The 13147-nt window shown below is 57.3% G+C and overlaps 1 protein-coding gene across 1 annotated transcript in view; it reads right to left on the bottom strand.

The window, feature by feature from the left end:
• Window positions 1-1779: 1779 nt before the first annotated feature.
• Window positions 1780-13147, bottom strand: part of HAP1 (huntingtin associated protein 1) — a 28963-nt gene continuing 17595 nt past the window's right edge. Inside the window, 19 exon segments of the mRNA XM_068531748.1 lie at window positions 1780-1826; window positions 2475-2711; window positions 3001-3434; window positions 4524-4562; window positions 4906-4997; window positions 5129-5219; window positions 5221-5258; window positions 5570-5644; window positions 6020-6150; window positions 7476-7542; window positions 7621-7723; window positions 8085-8206; window positions 8208-8270; window positions 8390-8533; window positions 8535-8576; window positions 8897-8976; window positions 10012-10625; window positions 10878-10980; window positions 11068-11193. Coding sequence (XP_068387849.1) covers window positions 1780-1826; window positions 2475-2711; window positions 3001-3434; window positions 4524-4562; window positions 4906-4997; window positions 5129-5219; window positions 5221-5258; window positions 5570-5644; window positions 6020-6150; window positions 7476-7542; window positions 7621-7723; window positions 8085-8206; window positions 8208-8270; window positions 8390-8533; window positions 8535-8576; window positions 8897-8976; window positions 10012-10625; window positions 10878-10980; window positions 11068-11193 — 2648 coding nt within the window.

Genomic DNA, 13147 nt, shown 5'->3' on the forward strand with positions numbered 1-13147 from the left:
CGACAATATAGGTGTTGGGTGGGACCTGAGATTCTGCATTTCTGATAAACTCCCAGGAGATGTTAATAATGCTGGTCCACAGACCACACTTTGAGTTGCAACGGGCTACACTCCCTCCCAGGGTTCCCCAGTAGGACTGAGCCTCTGTTGCCTAAAACTCCCTTTCGTTAGCTTCCTTCTGTTCTCAATTCCCCACTCCCCCACCAAGAGTGCTTCCTGGGATCATCTTCTAAATAAACTACTTGGGTTTTTTTTTTTTTTTTCATGATTGAAATCTTTATCATCAATGCTCTGGAAACACCAAGAATTAGAAGGTGACTAAACCGCTCTGAGAATTGAGCTCTTATTTTCCAAAATGATAAACTCTAGACTGGAAATTGAACATATCAAGCCAGACTCATAACAAAAGTTCTGGGACCCTCTGATCTCATACTGTTTTCTGTCCCTCTCTGCCTGCATGTTTGAGAATCCTGCCTTGGCGAGAGTCAGTCCAACAGCCTCATTCAATGGAAATAAACGACTTGTTTTCACATGCTGTTCTGGGGGACCTCTGCCTAAGACAGTGGTGACTTCATTCCTTCTTTACCCTTTGCAGCCAGGCACTGAGTCAGGATCCCAGGAACAGAAAGGATCAGGGAAGGGGGCCTGCCCAAGCATGGGCTCTGGAGGCCTGAGGGCTTGGGTTCAAATCCCAGCTCCACAACCAGCTGTTCCACTCTTGGGAGGGTCACTTCACCTGCCTAGGTGTCAGTTTCGTCACCTGACGACCATTTATCAGATCACCCACCAGCCCCCCCAGGGGTTGTTGAAATGATTATGTATTTAATCAAAGCCCCTGGCACATAATTCACTACTGCAGCCCATCCTCTCTCCACAGCTTTGCCCCACCAAAGTGCACATGCACACGCACACAGTGCGCACACACACACGTGCACTCCCTGAGAAAGACAGCAGAGGCTGGGCCAGGTAGCGCACAGGTCCTTTATTTCCCGCACAAGCAACAGGAGCATGAGAAGCACAGTGGGGAGGTGGGCAGATACCGATGGGGGTCCTGCGCCCCCGACTCCAGGTGTTTATGAGTAAGGGGTGGGAAAGGGCGAAACATCTAGAACAAGGAAACAAGGGGCACTGAGGAGAGGACATGGTGGGGAGTGACAGGGCCTTGGGAGGGAGCCTGGACACTCACAGGCCACAGGCGGGGAGGTGGGGAGGGGAGGCGAGGGGAGGGGAGGGAGCCCTGCACCCCCATCCCGGGCAGAGGGAGTCCTCGCCCACACAGACAGATGCTTCTGGTTACACACAGCAATTAGGGACTGAGAAGAAAGAGCCAAGAACCGGGACAGACGACCAGGTCCCTAAAAGTCACCAAGGACTGGGAAGCCACCTTTGATTTGGGGGTCAAGGGGTGAGGGGCATGTAGTAAGCAAGGTGCTCAAAACAACTTCCTACACCCCGGGCCTGAGCCCTGCCCCAGCTCAGAGCGGAGTCTGGTAGCTGGTTGGCCTCCCCCTGGGCTTCTTACACCCCCTGGGCTTCTTACGTCCCCGGGGCCACCAAGTGATCCAGGCCCAGCAGCCACAGCTTTTGCACCAGCTACAGAACGAGGGCCAGGGTTCCTTCAGCCTGTCCCAGAAGAGGGTCAAGGCTTGGGCCCTCAAGTTCCGGCCCAGGTTCATCAGGACAGCGGGTGGGCTGGTGACAGATCGGGGGTCCGGTTTCTGAGCCAGGGAAGGGAGGTCTGGGGAGGGTGGGGCTTGGCCAGGCAGCGAAGGAGGGGCCTCAGGCTGTCTGTGGGGCCTCTGCAGGCTGCTGGGAAACAGCAAAGCCTGGAAGAGAAGGGGGTGGACGTGAACTGGGGGCCTGAGGACCACAGGTCTGGCCTGGGCAGCAGGCAGGGGCGAGGCCTGGTCAGCTATATCAGAAACAGACAGCCACCGTTGAGAGTTATGCAGGTTGTCCGCTGCCCGGCCATAGAGGTCACCATTCAGTTTACAACCTGCACAACCTTACGTGGCGACCCCGATGAGGCCACCCAGCAGTGACCATCAGAGTCAGGGCAGATCAGATATAATGGTGAGGCTGCCAACAGGTTATAAACTTCACAGCTCACCCAGAAAGCCGAGAAGGCACCAGGACAGGGTTAGAGGGGAGGGAGGGATGGGTCGGAAAAGTTGTTATGGCATAGCAGTGAAGAAAACGGGTTCAGCGGCCTTGAACAAATTATTTTGCTCTCTGAACCTCCGTTTCCTCTCCAAATGGGGATAATACGTACCTACAGGGGTGTGAGGATTAAAGAAGATAATTCGCATCACTAAATCACCTTTGATATCTCCATGAGCTCCTCAAGGCAGGGCTCTCACGGCCTAGCACAAGGCCTGTACTCAGCAGGTGTTACTCCCCAACCTTTGGGGCTTCCAGCTGGGGAGAGGAGACCTCAACCGCCCCCCATCACCCTGTAGGAGACCCTAGCTCACCTTCAGACTCACCCAGGGGACTGGTCCAACTGTGGCCCTTGCTGGCAGAGGCTTTCGTCCCAATGGCCTGGGTGGCCCCAGAAGGCCCCTCTTCCTCCCAGGCCCTGGGAGGGTGATTGGCCCTTTCCTCCTCCAGCCTCCGAAAGTCCTGGGTTGGCACCCCCAGCTGCTCCTCCACGATCCCGCCCCCCATGTTTGTTTTGGCCTGCTGCTGCCACTGCTGCCGGGTTGGGGAGCCTTGGGGATGGGGGAGGTGGGGGTGGGGGACACGGGAAGGGAGCGGGCAGAAACAGGAAGCTGAGACGCAGTGAGGGGCTACAGTCCGCGCCCTGACCCCCAGCCCAGCCCCAGGAGCAAAAAGGGTGAAGATCTGGAATCCTATGCAAACTCCACGTAAATAAGCACTGGGGCCACAGTTCCCACTGAGTGGGACCTGAGGTGCCTATGTAAATGAGATGCAAAGTCCATGCAAATCAGCACACTGGGTGGGGCCGGGCCGGGGTAAGTGAGCGTTTGGGGGGCTTACCTACCCTCACCATTCTTCGGCTTGACGATCTGCAGCTTGTCCGGCTGGCCGGAGGGAGGCCCCCACGGGAGCACTCACCTTTCTGGAGTATCTTCTGCCTCAGCTGCTGCCTGTAATGGGCGTCCTGCCAGTTGGCCAGTTGCTGGAGGACATACTTCACGTCCAGGTGCGAGGGGCCCAAGCCGCTGGCCTCCAGGGCTGACGTGACCACATTCATCCGCGTTGCCTCATCCAGCTCCAGCTCCACCTCTTCCCAGGCCTCAGCCTGCCCAGACACCAGCTCTGCCTCTTCCGTCACCCCCTCCTCAGCTGGCAGCGCCTCTTCTGTGGCCCCCAGCTCCTCCGCAGGCACGAAATGCTCAGCCGACATCAGCCCCTCCTCTGCCTCGAGCCCCTGCTCCTGCTCTCAATCCTCACTGTGGTGCAGCTCATATCTGGGCAGAGAGACAGGAACGTCTTTCCCTAACCCCCCAAAGCCAGAGCCACCCCTCTTCACTCCCCCAGGACATCTCCAGCCACTGGGGCTCCTGCTCTCCGCCCCAGTCTGCACACAGACCCTGATGGTTACTCCCCACTTCTGTCCCAGCCAGGGGAGAGGGCAGCTGGGTACCAGCCTCAAGGCTTCAAACATGCAGCCCATGACCCTGGCAGAAAGAAGAATGGTCACCAACACTGCAATAGGCCCCGCCTTCCCCCAGTAACCCCACCCTGCTGCACGGAACAGACCAGCAGGAATAACATCCCCTCTGCCCCCCTCCTTCGTTATTTAACGTTCACAACCCATCCCACATCTAGTTACCATAGGAACAAATCCATTTTAGTAAGGCCCAGACAGGTCAAGTGACTTGCCCAAGGACACACAGCCAGTAAAGGGATCAAGCTGCGACTCAGTCCCAGTTGTTCCCAGCTCCTAGGCCAGTGCCCATTCGCCTCTCAGCCCCTGGTCAGGTGAAGGGAAGGCTTCAGCCCCCACTTGGAGAAGCCTCAAATCAGACGGCCACCTATGGGGCAAGATTTGAAGGCAAAGGGGGCAGCTCCTTCCCAGAACAACTCTTAGCCCAGCCGGCCCGAGAGCAGGGGCTTCTCCAGGGTTGTAGGGTCACAGAACCAGCTGCAGGGGGTTGTCTGGCTGCTGAAAGGTGAGGGCAGGTGGGGACTTCCCTGGTGGCGCAGTGGTTAAGAATCCGCCTGCCAATGCACGGGACACGGGTTCAAGCCCTGGTCAGGGAACTAAGATCCCACATGCCGCCGCAGAGCAACCAAGCCCATGTGCCACAACTACTGAGCCTACACTCTAGAGCCCGCGAGCCACAACTACTGAAGCCCGCGTTCCTAGAGCCCAAGCTCCGCAACAAGAGAAGCCACTGCAATGAGAAGCCCGCGCACCGCAATGAAGAGTACCCCCGCTCGCCACAACGAGAGAAAGCCTGCACAGCAACAAAGACCCAACGCAGCCCAAAAAAAAATAAAATTTAAAAAAAAAAGGTGAGGGCAGGTGAAGGGGGAGCCCCTGGTCGGGGTACCCCAGATCTGAGGTCTCCTCTGGAGTCACTTCATAATTCCTTCAACATAGAAAAAGGCCTTCACTGTCCCGAGGCAATGGGAAGCTGAAAGTGCGAAATCCCTGGGACCCCATCATGCAGAAAAATCCCAGGGAGAAATGATGCACGCAGAACGTGTGCACAGAGGAGAGGTGTGTTGAGTGGAAGGGGCCGAGGACCAATGAGGCAGGAGGAGGGGCACCACGGGGGGGAAGAGGGGAGGGGGGGAGGGGGGGAGGGAGGTCAGAGCCGGGGGGGGGGGGGGCGGCGGGGGGGAGCCCCTCTCACTACCAGAAAGGCTGCTGCCTACCAGGTAGGCAAGAGTGAGTGCAGGGCAGGCAAAGGTCTGGGGCCCAGAGTGCACCTTTCCATAAAAAACACAGGGTCTGAGATAATCCTCCTTATAGACATTCTGAGCTCCTCAGCCAGGGTCTCCTGGAAATCAGGAAGTGCCTCCTATGGTGGAGAGGGGGGACATTACCAGAAGATCCCCACAGAACCCCCCACCCGTACCTCCAGGCACAGGAAAGACTGCGGATAGACACAGAGCACACAGAGGTAAAAGGCAGGCAGCCAGGGGGCCTCACCAAAGGTACAGTGTACGTGTAGTGGGTGACAGAGCCAGTGGACGCTTGCTGGCGGAGGGTCTTCACCTCCTCCTGGGCCTCAATCAGCATGCTCCCGTAGGTCCTGCAGCTGGGAACCCGCCCCCAGGCTCTGCTGGGACCCAGGCACACCCAGCCCAGACGCCTTGCCCACTCTCTCCCCAGGGGGCGGGGAAGCCTGGGCAAAGAGGCAAGAGGCCCAGACCCTAGACCCCCATAATGATATGCAGGGTGATCCCCGGACTCCACTCCACTCAGACCCCAAATGAACTGCCACCTGCCAGGCCCTGTGCCAGAGCCTGAGGGTATGGAAAGGACAGACCCAGTCCCTGCTGCAAGGAGCTTGTCCTCTCAGGAGAGTCAGGCAGCTGCCCAAGGGTCCCAGGTCCCCCACGCTGGGCCAGGAGCCCAGGGGGGCCTCACCTCATCCTGCAGCTGCATCTGGATTTCTTTCTCCGAAGCCAGCTGCTGCTGCAACTTCTCAGCCTCAGCCCCATACTGGAAGGACCCAAGACCAGTGAACCTCGCCCCAGACCTCCCCACTCCCGTGCACACCCTGTGCAAGTCTTCCCAGGCTCATCAGTGAGTCTTTGGCAGCTCTTTAAAAAAGAAGTCACATGGAATAAGGCCAAAGAATGTGGGGAGTCACGTGGTCTGCTTCCTGGAACACCCTGTGTCTCTCTTTGGGCTCGGTCCCCAACTTGGGACGAGGGGACAGGATGAGGCGCTCTCTGATGTCTCCTCCAACACTGACTCTGACACAGAGAGGGGCCTTGGGCCTCTGAGCTCCATGGGGTGGGGGCAGGGAGAAGGAGGTGTGGGTCCCATGGGGCCACGACAGGAGCAAGGAGCCCCGCACACACCCCGACGCACCGACCGGCAGCACCGCTGCAGCTTCATGACCTGGGCCCGCAGCTGGGCAACCTCCCTCTGCTGCTGTTCATAGTTCTCCATCCTGAGTGCCAGCACCTCCGACAGCTCGGCCATCTGCTGGCTGGCCTCCGCTGGGGAGGAGTGGGGAGAGGTCAGCCCTGGTTCCCCGGGCCCTCAGTCTCCCAGATGCCTCTGTCCACCTGCACCCCTCAGCTCGCGCCAAGTCCCCCAGGTTCCACAGGGCTTAGCATCCCTCACTTGGGTCTTCTTTTCAATAAACATTTATTGACTGACACAGAGCAGGGTGTTGGACAAGCAGTCAGCAAGACCTGGCCCCAGCCCACATTGAGCTCAAGACCAGTGTGGAGACTGAGGGAAAAAGAAATCACAATAGTGCATATTATGAACTAGGCTGCAGCAAGTGTAAAGGGTGCGTCGGGGGTCACAGCTGCCGCACCCAGGCCAGGCTGGCAAGGTCTGAGATGCTAGGACCTCCTCGGGGAAGTGGGGCTCGCCCAGCAGAAGGGAAGACAGGGCCCAGGCAGGGTGTGGAGAGGCCCAGAGGACACCAGGAGGGAGTGGCTGAGGCAGTGGGCAGGGCCCAGATCACTAGGGCTGGGGCAGGGAGGGTGGGGTTTATCCTCTGGCCAATGGGGAGTTATTTGGGTATTTTAGGCAGGGGAGTGACATAGATTTGGTTTTAGAAAACTCCTTTGCGCTGTGTGCAGAAGGGCCTGGAAGGGTAGGAGTGGAGGCAGAGAGACCAGTTAAGAGGTGGCCTGGGCTAGAGGCAGCTGGGGTGGGAAAAGGAAAAGAGACGTGAGCCTTTCCCAGGACATAGAAGCAACAGAATGTGGGGACTGGCTCTTACTCCGGGGGCCTGGGACCAGGGGGACCATTCAGGGAACCCAGGGGGAAGGCAGGCCAGATTTGGGGTGAGCGGAACAGCACGAGTTCAGCTGTTGCCACCTTGAGTATGCATCTCCCCAGCTAGGCCTGAGCTCCTCAGGGACAAACGCTGTGCCTCACGCATCTCCATGACCACACAGTGCCAGGCACAGCCTCTGCCTAATCATGCAGTGCCTGAGGAGGGAGGGGGGGCCTGGTCTCTGGCAGTTCATGGCTCCCTCCATTCCTCGCTCCCAGCCCCCTCCCTCCCCCTTCTCAAATAACAAAAGGAGACAGGCTTAGCGGAGCCCCATGGCATCTGTACAGCTCTTCGCAGTTTGCACAAAGCACCTCCTCAGCTGTAACCCCTGGAGAGGTCAGCAGGGCCAAGATTATTAACCCTCATTCTAAAGATGAAGTTTCAGAGAGGTTAAGGAACTTGTCCAAGCTAACACAGCTAGGAGGTGTCAGAGCTGTGACATGAACTCAAGTCTCCAGACTCCAAATCCCGGGTTCTTCTCTCTGCTCCTCTGGACAGCCCCCTACCCCACGTTACAAGTTCACGTACAAAACTGCTCCACACAATCCAGGATGAACATCTGCTCCTCCTCCTCAAGGTCATCGAGTTGAGAGACCTGCAGGGAGGGAGAGAGGAAGGGGCAGGGGAGTCAACACCCCCTGCCCACGGGCACGCCCTCTTCCCCCATCCTCACCTCCTCTCGAAGCTGCTCATTCTCCTCCTCCAGCAGCCGCAGCTGCTCCTGCAGGGCCTCCAGCTGCGGGCAGCGGTGTGACTCTGACTCTGTCAGAGGAGTCCTAGGGGAGGGAGTGATGGGAGTTGGGGTGCAGGGGCTCGGGGGACCCAGTTCCCAGCCCACCCAGGGCTCCCCCACCCCAGGCTGACTGCGGTGGTCTCAGTTAGCTCCAGCAACCCCAGTGGCAGGTACATGGTGTCCCTGTTTGCGAACAAGGAAACTGAGGCTCAGAGAAGGGGCCGCCCAGGTGCAAAGGCAGGACACTTGTGGGGAATTCCCTCGTGGTCCAGTGGTTAGGATTTGGCACTTTCACTGCCGTGGCCCAGGTTCAATCCCTGGTTGGGGAAATGAGATCTCGCAAGCCGCGTGGCACAGAAAAAATTAAAAAAAAAAAAAAAAAAAAAAAAAGGCAGGACACTCACGGGTCTGAGGCTTCGTAGGGATGATCATGCCCCTGCTCTTCTTCTTCCTCCCCCTCGTCCTCCTCTTCTTCTTCTTCCTCCTCTTCTTCCTCCTCCTCCTCCTCCTCCTCATCATCATCATCATGAGTCTGAGTAAAGCTGAAGGAGGTCATCCCGCAGGTTCACCTGGTGTCTGAGACGTAAAATCTGGCAGGAGGAAGAGGAGCCCTGGGTCGGGGTATGGGCGGGGGCAGGCACAGATCCCAGCACAGTGGGATGGAGGCAGGCCTGAGATACGCCTCCCCCTGCCCTCCCCACCCAGGTACCTCCTCCCTGGCCGAGCCCAGCATGGCTTCCAGCTTGCTGTTCTCCTCCATCAGAACACTGTTCTGTTTCACCAGGGACTGGCCAATGCGAGCTGCCGTGTTCAGGTCCCGCTCTCTCTGCAGAGGGACCCCCATCCATGGGGAATATGTTCCTGGTTTCTGGGATCTCCCAGACAGATGGGAGAAGCTAGCGGTCAGAGGAAAGCTAGGCCACTACTGGAGACCCTCTCCATCCCCTAGTTCTCCAAGGTACTAGACAAGAGCCTGCCATGAACCCGCTGTGGGACCTGACTCAGTTTCCCCCTATGGAAAAAGAGATCAGACCGGATGGTGCTAAGAGCTCTTCCAGCCTGGACATCCCACATCTACCTGCCTTCCATAAGAGGGACCTCCAGCTCGGCCCCCAGAGAGGTAGTCAGGCAAAAACACTCCTACCCCTACAGACATAATTAAAACGGGAGCCTGGCTACAGCTGGGGCTGTCCCGGGTAGGGAAGGCAGCACACACCTCCTCTAGCAAACTTAACATCACTTTGACATCTTCTTGGGTGATCTTCTTGACTGGTGGGCGTAGGTCAGGACACAGCGCTGCAAGAGAAAGCGGGAAGCCGCATCAGGAAAAAGGGGGCATATGCTACCTGCCACCCTACTGTTTCCTGCCCTCAACAGCAAGGGTCAGCAACAAGGGAGAAGACTGAGTTCCCTTTCTGCCCCCAACATCCTCTCCATACCCCCAGTAATCAGCACTCCCTTCCCTGCTCCCAGGGCCAACTGGACTCTTGTTTGTTTGTTTGATTGACTGTTTGTTTTTTCTGGAGGGGCCTGCGAGAGGTAAGGATATCCCAGTCCTACAGTTCCTGGAACCTAGGAGAATAGAGGCAGCTAGTGGAAGTACAGCGCCAACTGACTCATCACCCCTTACCCAGAGGGCAGCCTTGGCCAGCTCACTGGAGCCTCACGGGTCATAAAAACAGACGCAGTCACCCACCCTGCACCTGTTGCGTGAGGAGAGGAGGAGGAGACTTCTCCAGCACTGGGGTAGGGGCCACTTGAGCCTCTAGACCCAATCAGGAGCGCTCCAGCGACCGAGGAGCAGGTGGGAGGGAAGAGGAGAGGCAGCATCTGTCTGAGGCTCCTCCCACCCCCAAGATTGTTTGGGGGTGGGGGGAAGCCCGATCTTGACCTCAGCAGCCAAAAGGTTGGCAAAACCTCCCCTCTGCCCACCCACCTCCCCGTCGCTGGCGCGGCGGACCAGCGCAGGCTCAGAGCGCACCGGGCAGCGCCCTCCCGCAGCCCCCCGCCCCTCTCCTGGCACTGCGGTAGCCTCGGGAGGGGGGCACTGAGAGTGCGCAGATCTGCTGCAGCAACAGGCGTGAAGAGGCGGGCAGGGGAGCGCGAGCCCCGGGGATCCTACCCACCGACGGAAATAGGGAACGAGAGAAGGGGAGAAGGAGGTGGGGGAAAGGGGACCGGAGAGGCGCCGCAGACCATGACTTCGCAAGGGTGGGCGGAGGGGTGGGACTGAGTGCCAGAGGGGACCCGGCGCCCGGACCCGACGGGGCCCCCTCCTGCCTGCTGCTGCCCTAGTCCCACCTGCTCCGGGGGCCCGGGGACCCAGTTTACCTTCCTCCAGCTCCCGAATAAAGGCGGCGCGCTCGGGGCCCGACACCCCAGGCCGCCGGCCGATGTAGGCAGCCGGCGTCTTCCAGATGCCCGCTGCCTTTCCAGTCCCCAAGCCAGCGGCCCGGGGCCCAAAGGGACCTTGGAATATGAAGCGAGTCCACGGCGCGTCCGAGTTGTTGGGCACGGACTGGGCATTCCCCTGGACTGCCGAGAATGCGGACGCGCGCTGGGCTCCTGCCTCCGATCCAGCCTTGGAGGCCGGGCGAGCTCCCGCTGAGGGTCCCGAGACGGTTGCGGATCCGGATCCTGCTCCCGGTCCTGCCGCCGGTACCTGCACAGGGGTGGGTTCAGGCTCGACGGAGGGCTCTGGAGCGGGATTGGCTGCGGGCGGAGGAGCTGGGGTGACTGCTGCCGGAACGCCGGGTCCCGGCCAGTCGCCGGCTGAACCCTGCCCCAACTCTTTCGGGGGCACCTTGAGTCCGCAGTCGGCTGCCGCAGCAGGGCCTTTATAACCTGTGCCTGGACGAGCGCCCGCCGGGCCGTACCACGCGCGGGAGGGGGCGGCCGAGGAGCAACTGGTGGTGCCCGGCACTGGCGGGCGCGCAGGAGGCGAGCTAATGGGGCGGAACAGAGCTCAAAAGTAAGAGAAGAGCGAAGAGAAGAGGCGAGTGGACGTTCCAGCTGGTTCAGCGGACTTGGGCTCCGAGTGCTGGCCTTCTCTCCCCTCTCCACCTCCGGAGAATGGTTTTGCCCAAAGCCGCCGCTTCCCGGGGTTTCGGTTACAGGGACTTGGAAGTCCCTAACTGGGGGCACCCCCTCGCTCAGCTCCAGCCCGAGGCTTTTCGGCTGCTTTCCCTGGATCTGACCTGTGAGTTGGGGCCGTATTGTGTCTCTCCCGCGTGGGCTGGGAGATAAATCCAAACTCCAGTACGGCCTCCACGCGCTGCCCAGTCTGGGGCATCATGATGCCTGCGCTCACACTCCCGGTGTTGCAGCCGCTTGACAGACCTCTTTCTTATTTCTTAAGTCGTTTTATTGCCTTTCCTAGTGCTTTACCTCCGCCCTCATTCACTTTGCCCACCTCATACCACGCTAGCAAACACCTGTTCTTCCGGGAGACCCCACTTAGCTGTCTCCGCGTAAAGACTCCTCCGACCCCGTCCTTCTCGGCCCCAGAGCATCCTTTATGCGATGGCCGCAGTGGTCACACTGTGTGTGTCTCCGAGACCAGACGTGCGCCCCTTCAACACAGGGAGCGTGTCCCTCAGAGCGCAGCACAGGACGGGATACCTGTGAGGGTCGCCGTAAGTCCTGAAGGAACTGTGGAGCGGCAGAGGAGTCCAGTGGCCATTTCTGTGCCTTTGGACCGGAGGAACCTACAGGCCAGAAAGAAATGGCTGCGACACTGATTCTTTTAAAGCCTTGGGATCATTCTTGGTGCCCCAATTTCCTTCTCTTCAATACCGTCAATCACCAAATCCTGCTTAATTTACCTCCTAAATAGTTCTCAAATGTGCCACCTCCTTTTCAGCCCTTCTGCTGTTGAGGCCTCATTCTCTCTTCTAGATTGTTGTGAGTCTATCCTCCCACCCACCCGACCCCCATCCACATGACTCCATCTCTAACCCATCCCTCTCACTCATACCCCTGTCCTAGCTAAGGAATTCCAGGAGCCCTTTTCCTACAGCCACCACTCAAAGCCGGAGCCCAGGACAGAGGCTCCTCGTGCTGACAGCGTGCTTTGGGGGCCAGGTGTCCATGACACAGCCTGGAACAAGAGGCACAACCCAGGAAGGAGGATCAGAGTGCCCCATCCCCAGCCGTCCAGTGGAGAAGCATTGTGATCAGAGTATTTCCTTCTGTCTGGGTTCATTCATTCCTTTGACAAATATTTCTTGAGCACCTACTATATATACTAGGCACTGTGCTAGACTCTCAGGCTAGACCAGGGAACAAGAGAAACTAGATCCCTGCTCTCCTGGAGTTTAGAGTCTAGAAGGGGAGGCAGATAAACAAGAGAACAAGTAAGGTAGTTACAGAGTGTGGGGAGTTCTCTGAAAGAAACAAACAGGGAGCTATGACTGAGAAAAATGGAAAGTGCTACTGACAGGGTGGTCTGGGCCATGGGAGAGGAGAAATCATTAATTGCATAGTATTTTGCATCTCAACCCACACCTCCACCTTCACAGCCCATTCATACCCACACCCCTCCAGTGGCAGCCTCTCTCCTCAGGAGCCTGTGTTTCTTATTCCTGATTGGTGAGTAAACCCTGGTGCCAATTCACCTCCCCTTCCCCAAATCCTGCATACCCCCACGGGGATTCATCTGCCAGTGTATCAAAGGAGCAGTCTGCACTAGTTACGTTGTTTCTGAAACAGTGGCTCAAATGCAGCCCCCTCACTGGCTGGGAAGTAAGAAGTGGTTGCCCTGCGGAACCAGACCCCTCCCAACCCTTGCCCACCTGGCCCCTGCTCCCTCTTCCTCTCCTCTCCTCCCATCCAGACTCCAGGGCACTTCTGCCGAGTTGTTAAAGGTGCCTCAGGCCAGAGGCTTTGGATAAAAAGATGGGGCATCTAAGATCCACAGCCATTTTTTATGGTCATAATCTTTAACAACCTTAATGTTTGTTGGCTTCATTCCTTCTTTCATCTCAGCTCTTCTCGTCCCCCTAACTTACCTTCTACTCCTTATTCATTCAACAAATTATTTATTTATTTATTTATTTATTTATTTATTTATTATTGAAGTATAGTTGATTGACAATGTTGTGTTAATTTCTGCTGTACAGCAAAGTAACTCAGTTATACACATATATACATTCTTTTCCATTATGATTTATCCCAAGATATTGGATGTAGTTCCCTGTGCTATACAGTGGGACCTTGCTGTTTATCCATTCTATATGAAATAGTTTGCATCTACTAACCCCAAACTCCCACTCCATCCCTCCCCCATTCCCCATCCCCCTTGGCAACCACAAGTCTGTTCTCTATGTCTGTGAGTCTGTTTCTGTTTTGTAGATAGGTTCATCTGTGCCATATTTTAGATTCCACATATAAGTGATGTCATATGGTATTTGTCTTTCTCTTTCTGACTTACTTCACTTAGTATGATAATCTCTAGTTGCATCCATGT

This window comes from Eschrichtius robustus, chromosome 20 (genome assembly GCF_028021215.1).
Source record: "Eschrichtius robustus isolate mEscRob2 chromosome 20, mEscRob2.pri, whole genome shotgun sequence".
NCBI classification, from domain to species: domain Eukaryota; kingdom Metazoa; phylum Chordata; class Mammalia; order Artiodactyla; family Eschrichtiidae; genus Eschrichtius; species Eschrichtius robustus.